At 34.3% G+C, this 15,417-nt stretch overlaps 1 protein-coding gene across 3 annotated transcripts in view; it reads right to left on the bottom strand.

The window, feature by feature from the left end:
* Positions 1-15,417, bottom strand: part of DPYD (dihydropyrimidine dehydrogenase) — a 728,688-nt gene that overhangs the window by 687,729 nt on the left and 25,542 nt on the right. For all 3 annotated transcript variants that reach the window (XR_001145843.1, XM_004689753.2, XM_012730164.1), the window contains exon 2: positions 3,684-3,794. Coding sequence is in view for 2 of the 3 variants with exons in the window: in XM_004689753.2 (XP_004689810.2) it covers positions 3,684-3,794 (111 nt within the window). In the remaining variant the exon portion in view is untranslated. The remainder of the gene's footprint in view (positions 1-3,683; positions 3,795-15,417) is intronic.

Here is a 15,417-nt window from a genome sequence, read left to right as displayed (position 1 = left end):
AATAAAAAAATCTTTAAAAAAATATATATTTATGTAATTAGGACATTTCAACATTTTCAAAAATGGCAAAAATAAACAGCAGTTATGGAACACCTGCCTAAAAGATACTGGAAATAACTGCTTCGTGCTTCATTAACCAGTATAAACACATTTGCCAGTTTAAAACCCCTACAGAATTCAGAATTTCCAATGAGTAATAGAATGGCATTGAACTGCCACGAGAAGGAATTTCTGGGTAAAAAATTTCAGAATTACTATTTTACCATTCTTAGGGTACTTCGATAGGTCAAACAGATATTTATTTTCTGAAAAGCCTATAATTCATTTAGTAACCCCAAATTTGAATTTTATTAGAATATCAAATGGCTTATCTTAAAGACATTATTCATCTGTGAGTATCATTCAATACAATACATGAAATATAATGTATCAAAGACCAAAGATGAAAAAACAAAGGGAGTTCAATAGTCAAAAGAACTACACAATGGCTCATGAAAATCTTTTTTCTCTGGGGCTTCTGAAAAAGCCCAGTCCACATCTCAGATATAGATATAAAATGAGTAAAATATAGGGATTATCTGAATCAAGGAAAAACATAAATTTCTAAAGTCAAAACAAAATGGTTAGTAAAAATGATTCAATCAATAAAACTTATAAGAATTTAGTTGAAAAGTAACACTTTGACTATTTCCAGAAATAATATAAAATTACAGACAACCATTATAATCCATTATTTCCTGAACTTTGATGTATCTATTTTCTAATACTCTTATTTATCTTTCCTAAAAAAGGTCAGGAGATGAACCTATAAGGACACAGTAGATCCAGATGATGAGAAATCCAGAGCTTTTAACATTTTCAGCACACTACTTTCTAATCAACAAAAGGGAAAAACAAATCTATGTTGTCCCTTTGCATCATAGTCAAAATCAAATACAAAGTGCAAAGATATTTTGCATACTGTGAAGAGAAACAAGAGCATTGCAATAGAACTGTATAGGACTAAATAAACAAAAGCATACTGCTATGTGTATGTCTAGTATTTAAAGAAAATGTAATTGAAGGGTCTTATTTACTCAATCACTCATTCAACAGATAATGAGTGACACCAATTATATGCCAGGCACTGTTCTAGATGGTGGAGACACAGCTTATGAAACATTTAAAAATAATAAACACCAGCCCTCCCTGGTGGCCCAACAGTTTAGGACACAGCACTGCAAGCTGGCCACAGTGGCTTCAGTGCAAGTTCATTCCCAGTACCTGAGGTGATCCACATGGCGTGGCAGACCTCTCCTGACCCGCCTGCTTCTCTCCTCAGCAGTGTACTTTCTTGATCTGCCTGTTTTGCTCCTGCTCTGTCACTGGTGAATCCTTTCACCGCCCCTGCACTTCTGGTTTGTACCCCAGTTCTGTATGCATAAATAATCTTTTAAAATAATAATAAGAAGAACCCTGCCTTCTCAGACTATATTTGAAGGGGAAACGATAGACAATAAACAAATCAGTGCATGAAAAACAGCATATCAATGATAGTGGCAAGAAGAAAAATAAAGCAAGGAAATCTATGGAAAGCTTGCTGCGGAATAGGCTGGAATTTTAAATAGTGACCACAGAAGGTCTTGCTGAGGTGACAATTGTACAAAGAAAATTGTAAAATGCCAAGTGATCTGGAAAAGCACAGAAAAATCTGAACACAGGAAATTTAAAATTATTTTTCAGATATATTACTAAGAAGGGACTTCCAGAAAATCAGTGTGAATATTTCAATTAAGACAATTGAAATAATCCAGATCAGAGATGGTGGTGGCTTAGAATGGTTGGTAGTGGTAGAGGTAATGAAGGATGCCAGATTTGGGAGAGATTAGAGGACTGACCTCCCAAATGTTCTTATTAGATATGAAAGGTAAGATAAGTTATAAAATATCAGACTTTTTTCTCTAAAGTGAAAAAGACAGATGAACATATTTTGGAGGTAACATGTAATTTAGACTCTGAATGTCAAACATTCCTGTTAAACACCTACGTGAAAACACCTGGTTGGTTATAGAGGTGCAGCATTTAAAGAAGATGTTTAGGCAAAAACAAATAAATGCAGAAGTCATCTTTCCATAGAGGTTAAAGTGAGGAGAGAGAGAGATCTGAGTATTTCTGGGCACTTATGGCATTCAGGGGTAAGAATAAGAAAAATAACCAACAAAAGAAAACAAATTCCTGTTCTTCAGGCCACCCTAAGTCTACAGTAATTTGTTATGGCAGCTATAACAAATAACAAAGTACTAATGAATGCTGTCAAAGATATTTTAGAATTGCTTTTCTAGGAACTTGTGACAATATTTATTGAATGGGGAAAGCCTACTACATTGCATCTATCTTAATAACTAATATATATATATGTATTAGTATATTAGTATATCAATTTATGGATAATATTATTGAATAAAAATGTGAGTTTCACAAGGCAATAACAATTAATATATAAAACACTGAATGTCAGCAGTTCAATAATTTCTAAGTGAAATCTTAGAAAAGTTAGATAGTTCTCTCATCTTTATGATGAGAGATTTAGATGTGAATCTTCAAGGACTTTTTAAATTTGAAAATTACATGATTTTTCTTTTAGTGCCCTTCAATTGTTCACTTCATTATACAGGGTCACCTACTTGATCTAATTTGTGCTACATTGCTGTTCTTCCTGAGATATCTACTAGAAAGGGCATGATAGAAAGCAAAGCTCAAAGAACTGGAGCAAGGAACACTAAATTCCAACTCCAGGTCAGCAATTAGGGTTGGTCATCTCAACTCATTGTGTCTATTTCTTTTTTTCACTAAAAAATCCCTGCTGTAGATGCCAGTGACAACAAATAAAAAATCAGATACAGGTATGCTCATGCATACACAGCCTCAGTTCCCATTCTCTAAGAGTTTATATGTAGGAACACTGAAAGAGGTATAAATGTGTGTGTGTGTGTGTGTGTGTGTATGAAAAAACTAAAATTGCACATAAGAGTAAACAGCATACCCAAAAAAAAAAACAAAAGAGCTAGTATTAAATAAGCTTAAAATATTAATTTACTCATGAAATAATTTGGGGACAATTGACGTTGGAAAATCAGGTATCAAGGAAATTACTTGTTAAATCTAAAGATTTATATCCCCTTAAAAATGGCAATTTAAATATTGCCTTAAAGGTTCCATTTAGTCCCCGTCTATAGCCTCACAGTCCAAGCTCTGCAATGAAATACATAAACCTAGTTAAATAAGGTTCTAACAAATGGCAGTCTCAGAGATGTGTACTGCCACACATCTGAAAACATTAGACCAGATCTAATGTTCATATGTTCCAAAAAATATATATTTGCAAGCAGTCTGTCTTCTTTAGTTGGATTATATCTGTAATATGGAAACTTTTTTGTCATAAAACTATGTTGTCATATGAAATAACTTTAAAAGAAATCTCCTCTGTCTAAAAAGAGGAATTTGTCACCTAACTTTATATAATTTTTAACTATTTCTGTTTATTTTTAAAGCAGTAAAAGTAGGCACACTTTTGATATCATTCAGCTTTAAAGTAAGAAAAATACAGCTATATATTATTCATATTTAGCTGTAAGACATGAAAAAAAATTGCCTTATAATGTGTTGAATGAAATCTTTTTTTAACATGAATCAATGGTACTTACAAAGCAGTTCTTATCGGGATTTCTTTTCCAGTGTTTCTTGTCTATTTTCTTGGCCGAAGTGGAACGTAGAGTTGCATGAGTTTGTGTTTGAGGATTTAAAGCCAGGATACTCTAAAAACAGTATAAATAATATATAAATATATTGAAATTTTTAAAATTCAAACTTTTAAGATTCCACACGCAGCAACAGCAAAGAATGATTTCGCTATGAGTGAATACTCTTATTAGACATAACAGGAAAAGAGAGTACATGTGGTCTAAACAAATTGGGAAAATGACCCAAAATTACCAAGATGGCATTCAAGGAAAGTAAGTGAGAAACTGCTGCATTTGCTTACCAAAAAAAATTGGGGAGTGGGGAATCCAGCATGGGAAAATGTTGACAAAACAAACATTAATATGTAAAAAGTGAAAAAGACATAGAACATAACATAAATAAGAAATAAAGTCAACAAACCAACAAAACGCAAAATTCTTCCAGAACTGTGACATACCTCCTCAAATAGTTAGGCCAACTGACACTAAGAGAGTTACACTAAACAAAAATACCTAGAGTGATTCCTTGTATTTTTACTAAACTGCCAGGTACATTCTTGGCAGAAATTAACATTCAGGAAAGGCAAAGTAACAAACCTGGACCCAACAACAAAAACTAAACTTTGGCCAGAGAGGAGTAAACAAGTGAAAGCAGTTTCAGTTTAACAGAGCACCACTGCTTCCCAACATATATCAACAATGTTCATGTGGTAAAAGTAAATCTCGGCCCTCCCAGGTGGCGCAGCGGGTTAAAGCACTGCACTGAGAAACCAAAGCCACTTCCGCCTGAGTTCGAACCCCGCCTGCCCTGGAGGTGACCACATGGCGCGGCAGAGCTCTCCTGACCCGCCCACTGCTCCCCTCAGCAGTGTAATTCGTCAATCTGCCTGTTCTGCTTCCAGGTCTGTCTCTGGTGAATCCTCTCACCCTCCACATCTCTGGCCTGTACCCCAGTTCTGTACGAATAAATAAATAAATCTTTTAAAAAAAAAAAAAGTAATATCTCATAGTTAAAGATAAAAATTGAAGACTTAGAAGAGATGAGGTTTTCATTAGCTGAAGAGTTTTCACATGAAAAGTGTATTTAACTTGCTTTTTTTGTTTGTTTGTTTGCTTTTTTACTTGAGAATGCAGAACTGAGACTGGGAACTTAAGAGAAGATTTAAATTTAGATATAAATAAACAGCAGTCAAGACCATCTTAGAAAAGGCAGACGACAATTTTATTGCAGTCATTTAAAAGGACATTCATCTCAAAAATCTTTCCTTTCAGGAAGGTTTCTAACCAATCTAAATCAGTCTTTTTGTCCAAGCTTATACAACCATGTCTACTAGTATATAACAATTTCTCAGTAACTGAACCTTTATGAAATTTACCTAAACCATAAAAGTTTTGAATAGAGAGATATTTTTAATGTGAGCCACTGATATGCAGAAGTTAGTAAGTTAGAGATGTTCATGTCTGTGAAATAAATGGCTTCAAAATCAGTAACTGGGGTTTTAATCCGTACTACTAATACAAGGTTGAGTTAGCTACCTTTTTTTCTTATATTTTTACCTCATGTGCAAAATGATCCAAAATAAAGAATAAATTAAATTGTAAAGCTTAACAACACCCTTTTTCTGTACTATAAACACTGTAGCAATTAAAGTGGAATAAAAATGAAATCTGGATGATGCATGACAATAATTCTCTATTCATGAGGTTTCCATGCAGACTGGGTATTTGACAGAGGTCCAGAGAATGAAGTTGGTACTAGACATGATCATCTCTAAACTGCCTTTCAAATCTTGATTATATGATTCTTTGAAAATTAATGGGACATGTTTCTCATTTTTACCTATGAAAATAAGCCTTTAGTGGGCTCCACAAAGAATTACCAAAAAGACGGTAATGAACAAATAAAAAAAGAAATGATGATTGTTAGGCATTCACTTTCAAATGTTTCTTATTCTATTATTGCAATTCTATAATAAACTTCTTATAAGTAATCATTTATCAGGTGATTTCCTGGATAATTATGTAACAATATCCATTAATAATGATGAGGATCTTTAAAGTATATAAGCTATAAGAAATGATTTTTAAGATGAATTTTATATTTAGTATGCTTAGATAAGAATAAATTACAAGAGGCATTTCATTCTTTGATTAAATTTGTAATTACATTAATCTCTACTGTAAATTTTTAAAGTTTACAAATTGCTTTCAAATGCATTATCTCTGTTGATTTACAAAGAGCTACTATTGTCTCAATATTCTGGGCAAACATGATCTGGGAGATTAAGTAACCTGCTAAAGATCTCACAATTAATGTGTCGAAGGGACTGAATTAGAACTCAGTTTTTCAAAACATTAGGCTTGTATCCAAATTAATATAAAGCAGAAGATTCAATTTGCTATGATTTTGTGGGTTATACAGCAGAATATTTACATACATGTAAATAATAATATCCAGTAGCACCTATGCAATAATTCAATGAATAATTGATTTCAAAACCCTGTTTGAATCAGTCCTCTAAAACGTTAAAAACTCAGGGTCAAATCCAGGGGTTCATGAGAACTGCAGATCAAACCTTCAGCAAAATTAACACAGCTGATCAGAACTAGTAAACTGGCCCTCCCTGGTGGTACAACGGGTTAGGACGCACAATGCAAGCTGGACACAGCAGCTTCAGTGCGACTTGGGTCCCCAGCCCCAGAGGTGACCCACATGGCGTGGTAGACCTCTTCTGACCCACCTGCTGCTCCCTTCAGCAGTGTACTTGGACTATCTGCCTGTTCTGCTCCCCACTCTGTCTCTGGTGAGTCTCTTCACTGACCCTGCACCTCTGGCCTGTACCCCACTTCTGTTTGCATAAATAAATGAATCTTAAAAAAAGAAACTAGTAAATTAAGCCTTTTAAGGTCTCCAGAAATGTCTTACACATTTGACAAAATGCAAATGAAGAAAATTTTATTCAAAAATAGACTAAATTTTAAGAGTGGCAAAAGTCTGTGACATCGGAAGTACAATTTGCTCTCTTCCTTGACCTTCCCAGTCACCTCAGGTGGGTGTACTTTTAATTTCAGTCATTGAAGTTTTCTGGAGTTGAAAACTACAATGACTGAAATTAAAATTTTCTAGGGGGGCTCAATAGTAGATTTAAACTGACAAAATTACCCCATTAAACTTAAAGAAAACTCATGACAAATGATGTAATCCAAGGGGCAGAAAGAAAAAAAAAAGAATTAAAAAATAGTTTTAGGACTTTCCTGGTGGCCTAAAGGGTTAAAGTGCAGCACTGCAAGCTGGCTACCGCTGGTTCAGTGCCAACTGGGTCCAGCCTGGAGGTGACCCACATGGCACAACAGACCTCTCCTGACCTGCCTGATGCTCCCTCAGCAGTGTACTTTTGCCTATTCTGCTCCCCCCTCTGTCCCTAGTGAATCCTCTCACCACCCCTAAAACTCTGGTCTGCACCAGGTTCTGTATGAATAAATAAATCTCCAAATTAAAGAATAGTTTTAAGACATGTAGTATACCATTGTGTAAATCAAAAGACTATAATGAGAGTATTAGATGTAAAGGAAACAATGATAAGAAAAAAATACATGAAGAAATAATGGCTGAAAACTTCCCAAATCAGATTTTTTAAAAGACAGAAAACATTATTCTAAGAAGCATACATCCAAGGTGGTCAGCACAGATAAAGTTGATAAAGGCAAAGAGGTTCACATATAGACATACTAGTATGTTAAAGATTAATGCCAAAAGAAAATCTTGACAGCAGCAAGAGAAAATGACTCATTATGTACAAGAGAAAGCCAAAATGTTTAACAACTGACTCCTTGGGAACGAGAAGAAAATAGTAGAATGTGATACTCAAAGTTCTAATAGAACAAATTGCCAGTGGAGAAACCTATACTCAAGGCAGAAGAACAAAAAGGAAGGAGACAATTGAATATGATAAACCCACCAGACCGAGTAGATATCTATAAAATGCTCCAACAAAGCAGAAACCAAATTCATCTCCAGTGAACAAAAAATATTTCCTAGGGTAGTCTTTATACACTTAATTCTTGGCCAAAGAGCAAGCCTCAATGAATTTAAAAAGCTTGAACTCAAACCATGTAGAGTAGCTTCCAATCACAACTAAATAGAATGAGATACACTAAAAAGAAATTTGGGAAATTCACAAACAACATAGGGGAACACGATAAACACAATTGAGAGACGCCAATTACAAAATACCATAATTGTATGATCTTATTTACATAATGTGTCCAGAATAGGCAAATCTATAGAGACAGAAAGTAGATTAGGGAAACTGGAAGGTGACTGTAAACATGTCTGTTGTTTCTTTTGGGAGTGATGAAAACTGATTGTGATAATGATGACACAATTCCATGAACAGACAAAAAGCTCTTATATTCTACATTTTATATGGGTGATTGTGGGATATGTGGATTACATCTCAACAATAAATAACTAACCACTAAATTCTGCATTCATTATTTTTCACTGGTATAGTATATTCACACAAATAAACATCACTGGGACTTAATCTATTAGACCAATACAAATGAGTTTTATTTTTAGTCACTCATAGATAACATGCATGATACTTCTTCAAAATATCAAGTTAGATATCTGTGTCTTCAAGACAATAAACACATAATAGCCCTATTAAGTTTTAAATGGTTTATTCCTTAAGAAAAATTAATGCCAAAGCAAATCATTATCAAGAGTCAACTATAGATAAGTAATGTATACCAAATATAATATATATTTATATATACTTACAGTAATTTATACCCAAAAATTGAAAACATTTTCTTATAAAACAAATGCAGATTTTTGTTCTCTAGTTGTTCAAGTTAAACCATTATTAACCCATATGTTAATTTAAACTGAAAATAAAGATATGGCATTTTTCAAAGGTTATCTATTGTGGCCAAAATGTAAAGCAAATAATAATAATAATAATAATGAGTAACTTAAAAGAAAGATAGCTGTATTTATGTTAGTTTTTACTTCCACAATCCATATTGTGACAAATGATTATGTTTATCTATGTCGGCATAATAATATAACTTTTGAGAATAAAATTTCTGAAAGCAATTTATTGGCTGCTTATCACAGTAACTTTTCTTTTACGTAGCATAAGTAGAAAGCATAACATAACATGAAATATTGGGTTAACCTTTTGCAAAAAGGCAGTGAGTAGAATTCAATGGATCTTGGGTAAAAATAAATTGGATTGTGGAGAATGGTTACCAAGGATTTGACTTAATAATATCCCAAATGAAAAGTGATATAAAATAAAAATACAGGACATGAGTGGTTGAAAGCTGTTAAAAACAATTTTCCAAAGCAATACTTTTCAAAACTAAAAGTCAATATCATCAATAACTAAGCAGCTGGCAGAATAATACAAGAGAGTTCTAAATTGCATTCTTCCTAAGAAATGACCAAAACCAGGTCCTTACAGGGTCACAGGGTCCGTTCTCTAGATAAATTGAGCACTTTAAGAGGCCTGTTAACCCTTTCAGATATAGGGCGAATTACTTATTCAGGGAGATATTTTTTCTCACGCCAAAAATCTGACCTTTGGCCTTCCCAATCGTTTTCTGTAAGACAATAAGAATGTACACCGGTGAATCCTGAGACAGAAAAAAATAGAATTTGAGAACATTTACTGTACTAATTTTATCTAGTTTAAGAAATGATAGGATATAATACAAAGTCAAATAAATATGAGATCAAATCAGAATTGCGTGTTGTCACGGTGTTGCCTGTCAATACTATTCTGGAAAGGGGTTGGAATGCAATAACATACAAACTAAAATCCTGTATCTGAGTCTTTCTGTACCACAGAAAGCACAAACAGTAGCTTTTATTGACTATAATCACAGGCCTCAATACACAAATAAAGGCACTAAGTGTTAGTCTCAAACTATTGGAACAGCACTATGTTTTTAAGAACTTGAATTTTAATGCAGGAAGCTACTTAGCCCACATCTCCTCTTTCTAAAATGTGGCTGCTTTCTATCATGATATTGATTATCCAAACATAATGCACCATTAAGCTTCCTTCACCCTGTACATTTTAAATTACAAAGGTTCTCTCTTCAGCACTAGACATCACTATAAGGCTATGCCATTAAAATGCTAACACCTATACTGACATTTTAGGTAGACAGGCTGAACAAGTGAGTTAAATTTTGTTTATTAAATTATTCTAAAACCTAGTCTTTGCTGTCTTATCGTCTGTCTGAGTCCTCTGTAAATTGTCTTCTACTTTGCATTTTATCAGGTATGGAAACAATAAACATCTTTTCTCAATTTTTTTCATTAAGTTTTCATAAATCACTGTTTTTATAAATCACTGTACTGTGCTGCCATTTTTTAACTCAATAAAACAGAAATAATTATTGATTAATGCTTTCGGTAAGTATTGCTTGATCCAGGCAATGCCCTAACAAATGCTGATCAATGGAGAACTTAAGTTTTCAGTATTTACTTGCATAATAGTCATGGACTCAAGTTCACAAATCCCAGTCTCAGTCAATTATTCCACCTTTCTCCATAGATGTATCATTAATCATAGTGCAAGGTGAATTTAAGTATCTTAGAAAAGTAGAAAGTTGCCTATCTTAGCATGTCTTAGTCAGAATTAATACTCTCAATCTTCTGTGGATTAAGTAGAAGAGGAGAGATTTTCATATCCCAGACCCAAATGTGGGATAATAACCACCTTGAGAGCCCTCCCAGGCGGCACAGACGGTTAAAGCACAGCACGAAAAAGCATGAGTTCAATCTGTGACCCACAGACCTCTCCTGACCCGCCCGCTGCTCCCCTCAGCAGTGTACTTCGTCAGTCGGCCTGTTCTGCTCCCCACTCTGTCTTTGGTGAATCCTCTCACCACCCTTGCACCTCTGGCCTGTACCCCGGTTCTGTATGCATAAATAAATAAATATTTAAAAAAAAATGTTTCTAAAAAAAAAAACAAAAAAAAAAACACCTTGAAAATCCATGGTAACCAGGTCTGCTCACAGAGTCTCACATTTTTCGAATCTCTTTTAATGCATTCCTTTCTTTGGCCAGTTTCAAGCTTCTTTGTTCTTAGTTTGGACTACTTTTCCAAGTAACTTAACTCACATTTTTTCTCTTTTTACTAGCTATACAAAGGCACAAGAGATGAGGGTAATGGCAGCAGGACAACTATAGGGACTACAACTGCGGAGAGAAATCAGATACTGTCCGAAAATTAATAAGGTTATAAGAAAATAAATTGCAAAAAAATTAAGAAAAAGGATACAAATAGTATCACATTGAATCTATATATTTAATCAAGAAAAAAACTTCAGAATAACCAAAGGATAAGTTATATGGTAGTATTTACATTTCTTTTTTTATAAGGTTTTATTTATTTATGCATACAGAAGTGGGGCACAGGCCAGAGTGGCAGGGGTGGTGAGAGGCTTCACCAGAGACAGTGTGAAGCAGAACAGGTAGATGGACAAAGTACACTGCTGAGGGAGCAGCGGGCAAGACAGGAGTGGTCTCTGTGCCATGTGGGTCACCTCTGGGGTAGGGTGTGAACTCACACTGAAGTGGCCATGGCTTGGTTTGGTTTTGCAATGCAGCGCTCCAACCCGCTGCCCACCAGAGAGGGCCTACTTATATTTCTTTAAATAAAATAAAAGCAGTATTACAAAAAAATCCCTATCGTTTGCCATTGATTATGTATCTTTGTTTTAAAACCATTTTAATAGCAAAGCAATCATAACATAGATACTAACCTATGTGATATTTATATATTTTCATCACAGGTAAAAAAAAGTATTATGTGCAAAAACAATAGATATCAAAAACATAAAAAGAATAGAACCTGTACTATAGCTATTTTATTTCAAAATTTCACTACTTTATAAACTGTTTTCTTATTTAATATAGTGTTGCAAAGCATCCATACACTATATATTTAAGTGAAAGCCACTGTGCAGATAAAGAATAACTATGAAAGTTCATGCTAGAATAGTGTACAGTGGAATTAGCAAGAGTGGAATATATATATGAATATACATTCAGAAATCCAAAACAAAATTATGAAGGAAGAGAATGAATGATCATTACATTGAAAAAGAATTTACCAGCTCATGGGGCAATTAAGAATATTATATTATAGAATTTACGTTTTTTCATTTCAGAAAAAGCCATTTTATCTCAAAATTTGCTTAACAGAAATTGGCCTCAAAGAAAACCTGAAGGTCTTTTTTAAGTAATATGAAAGCTTCTATGGATTACCTTTAATCTATTAACTTCTGTGTACAAGATGCAATGATTTACAAAACAGGTGTGTTTTAAAATCCAAGGGTCATTTCAGTTCAAAAGAGGCTAAGGGCAGACAGCATGCTAAAAGTAACATAATCCTGTAATCCTGTCCAACAAAGAAAACAGCTACACAACAAGACTTGAGAAGTGGAAGCAAAACAAAGGGTTATTTAAAAAATTAATTTGATTTTTCAACATCAAATACACTAAGTTTCAAAATTTACAAGTTCAAAAACTGTAATAAGTCGAAGATCGGCTAGTTGTTCTTTATCTATACAGGTTACAGCTAGCAGAAACATACATGCGCTACCAGGTGACGAATAACAGAAATAAGGACTAAAATGACAAATACTGAGCTCCTAATTTTAGAATTCTATTAACAGAAAGAATTGTCTTAAAAAGTTTTGTTTTTTTTTTTTCTTTTAAGAAGGATAACACTACTATGCAGGGAGTAGATGAGTTGGAGGATTGGAATATTGAAAAGCAAGAAAATGCAACACTTGAAAAAAAAATATTATTATGCTACGAGCCAACCTTTTCAACTCTCCTTGAATTACCCAATTGTGCAGAAACTCACCTGCTTTGGTTTCCTTAACATAATGGCATGAAGCTTCTTTTTACGATACATAATCTCTACTATTGGCCCTCCACTAACGAGTTTTCTGTAACTGAGTTTTGTATCTGTATTCCAAACCCTCAGGCTCTGCCTTGATCTACAGTCATGCACTTCACCAGATGCCCAAAAACCCATCTGCATGTTCCATCACTGTCTCGATTTCTTCACACCAAAAACACAGCACATTATCTTATTTCTCCCAAGTTTTTTTTTTTTAAAGATTTATTTATTCATACAGAACTGGGGTACAGGCCAGAGATGCGGAGGGTGAGAGGATTCACCAGAGACAGAGCAGGGAGCAGAACAGGCAGATCGGCGAAGTACACTGCTGAGGGGAGCAGCGGGTGGGTCAGGAGAGGTCTGCCGCGCCATGTGGTCACCTCCGGGGCAGGCGGGGATCGAACTCATGTGGAAGTGACTTTAGCTTCTTAGTGCAGTGCTTTAACCGCCTGCGCCACCAGGAAGGGCCTTTCCCAAGTTTTAATTCCTCTATCAATAATACCACTTCTCCAGGAATTTGAAATTAACATTGGAGCCATTCCTATTTCTTTTGTCCTTTAAACCCATACAAAGGTAGCTACCATTGGTCACATTTGGACTGTCCTTTGTATTTTCTTTTCTCCAAGTTACTGCAGATCCTTTTTTGCAGGATGCTTGAAACTTAATATTGAATTAGTGCTCTCCTAATTCTATTAGTCCCTTAAATGTGAACTTTATCTCCTGTGTGGCAAATATCACTCAAGCATATATATGAGTACTAATGAGTACCAGCACACACACACACACACACACACACACAGAGACACCTTTAAATGACTCCTCTTTATAAGGATAATACCAAGAGCCACCATCTTGCTATTCAACCTACTACCTACCTAAAATTTCAACCTACCTCTACTCTCACTTGTTTGTTTAGTCCAACTATGTGCAATTCAACTTTCATACCTCTGCCACAACACTCCCTATGTCTAGAATGCAGTCATGTCATGATAGTTTAAGAGTTAACTTCTCTTTAAATCCTAACTCAGAACTATGTCCTCCAAAGGTAGGAAGAACCATCCTTGCATGCTAAATTATACCCATGTACTTCTAAAAAATCTACTACTATCATTCATTGACACAATAGGTTATGGCATCAGTAATTATTGATATGTATGTCCTCTCCATCAAACTGGTCAGTAAAACCCTTAAGAGCAAGAATGTATTTTATATATCCTCCTGTCCTCAAAAAAAAAAAAAGTGTGATATTTTATTAGTGAAAATACACAAAAAAGAAAATTGTTAATGAGAAAAATTCTTCAGCAAAACAGCAAGAAAATTCCACTGAGAATTGCGCTGGCTTGCTGGCAAAATTCTGCTTTCTTTTTAGTGTCCACTCTATTACACAGGACAAACAGAACACCATTCAGTACTTGTCAGCAGTTACAAAGATTTCAGGCCATATAATAATTAACTAATCCAAAATGGGAGGTTAGTGTTTCCTCACATTCACTCAAGGTTTAATAATGCAACTCTTTTGCTGAAGTAGCAATGAAACACTTTGCACTGAACTTTGCAATCTGTGATAACAAAACATCAGCAACAAATTCTGGCAAGAAAAAAAAATATTTCTTCTTATCTGGTAATATCAGCAACAAATTCTGGCAAGAAAAAGAAATATTTCTTGTTATCTGGTCTTAACATGTTCTAGGCTCAAATTTTTGCATTTGATTAAACAATTCACTTTTCAACAGATGAAATATATGGTCCTAACAAGAAAAGAAGTTGCATGCCACTGGAAGAAGTATACATGAAAAAATAAACATTTTGTTTCAGTATGTACACAGAACTATGTATAGTACTATGTGAGCCCAGAAGGTGTCTTGGAAATGTTAGATTTGAAGATGTGACTTGCTTTTTCTTTTTTTTATTTGATATTTCCATTATAATATTTAACAAGGAGATCCTTTAAGAAATATTAAGAAAAATATGACATATGTAATAATGAAAAGCTGAAAGACACCTAATTCACTGGCAGGAAAATTCAAACTCTGATTTGTCTACAGTAGAGTAATATACACAGTTGAACTTTGAACAACGCAGAAGTTAGGCGTGCCACCCTCATAAAGTGCAAAGTTTCAGTATAATCTGACTCCCTAAAATGTAACTGCTAATAGCTGGTTGTTGACCAGAAATCTTGCCAAAAATTTAAACAGTTGAAACAAAAACTTCCTTTTTATGTATTACATACTGTAGTATAATAATAAAACCAGAAAAAAGAAAATATTCAGTTCATAAATGGACTATTATAAAAGTCCATCTTCACATTGAGTAGGCTGAGGAGGAAGAATAGGAGTTGAAAACAATCCAGAAGTGCAATCCAAACCCCTGATGTGTCTGAGACCACACCACCCTGAACACACCGAAGCTAGTCAAACCCAGGTTCAAGGGTCAACTGTGACTGTTAAAATCATGTTTAAGTGATATGTACTGGTATGGAGAAAAACCTCTTGATATCATGGAAAAAAATTTAAAGAACAAGTCAATACTGCCTGCACTAGGTCATTCTATTAAAAGATATAATTTTATGTATTAAACAAATACTTTCAAAAAATACAAAATCATGTATATAGCTACTTAAGTCACTTTTCTTCCCTTCATTAATAAGTGAGACATTATACTTTTAAATAATGCCCATAAAAATTATTTCCACTTTAAATATAGCTAGTGGAAAACATGCAGCATGAAGTCAGAACGAGATATTTATGTTCTTTAACAAACA

The sequence above is a fragment of the Condylura cristata genome, unplaced genomic scaffold (assembly GCF_000260355.1).
Source record: "Condylura cristata isolate star-nosed mole 26May11 unplaced genomic scaffold, ConCri1.0 scaffold00026, whole genome shotgun sequence".
NCBI classification, from domain to species: domain Eukaryota; kingdom Metazoa; phylum Chordata; class Mammalia; order Eulipotyphla; family Talpidae; genus Condylura; species Condylura cristata.
Note: the sequence above shows the minus strand (reverse complement) of the source record. Positions and strands in the feature narration are given on the sequence as shown.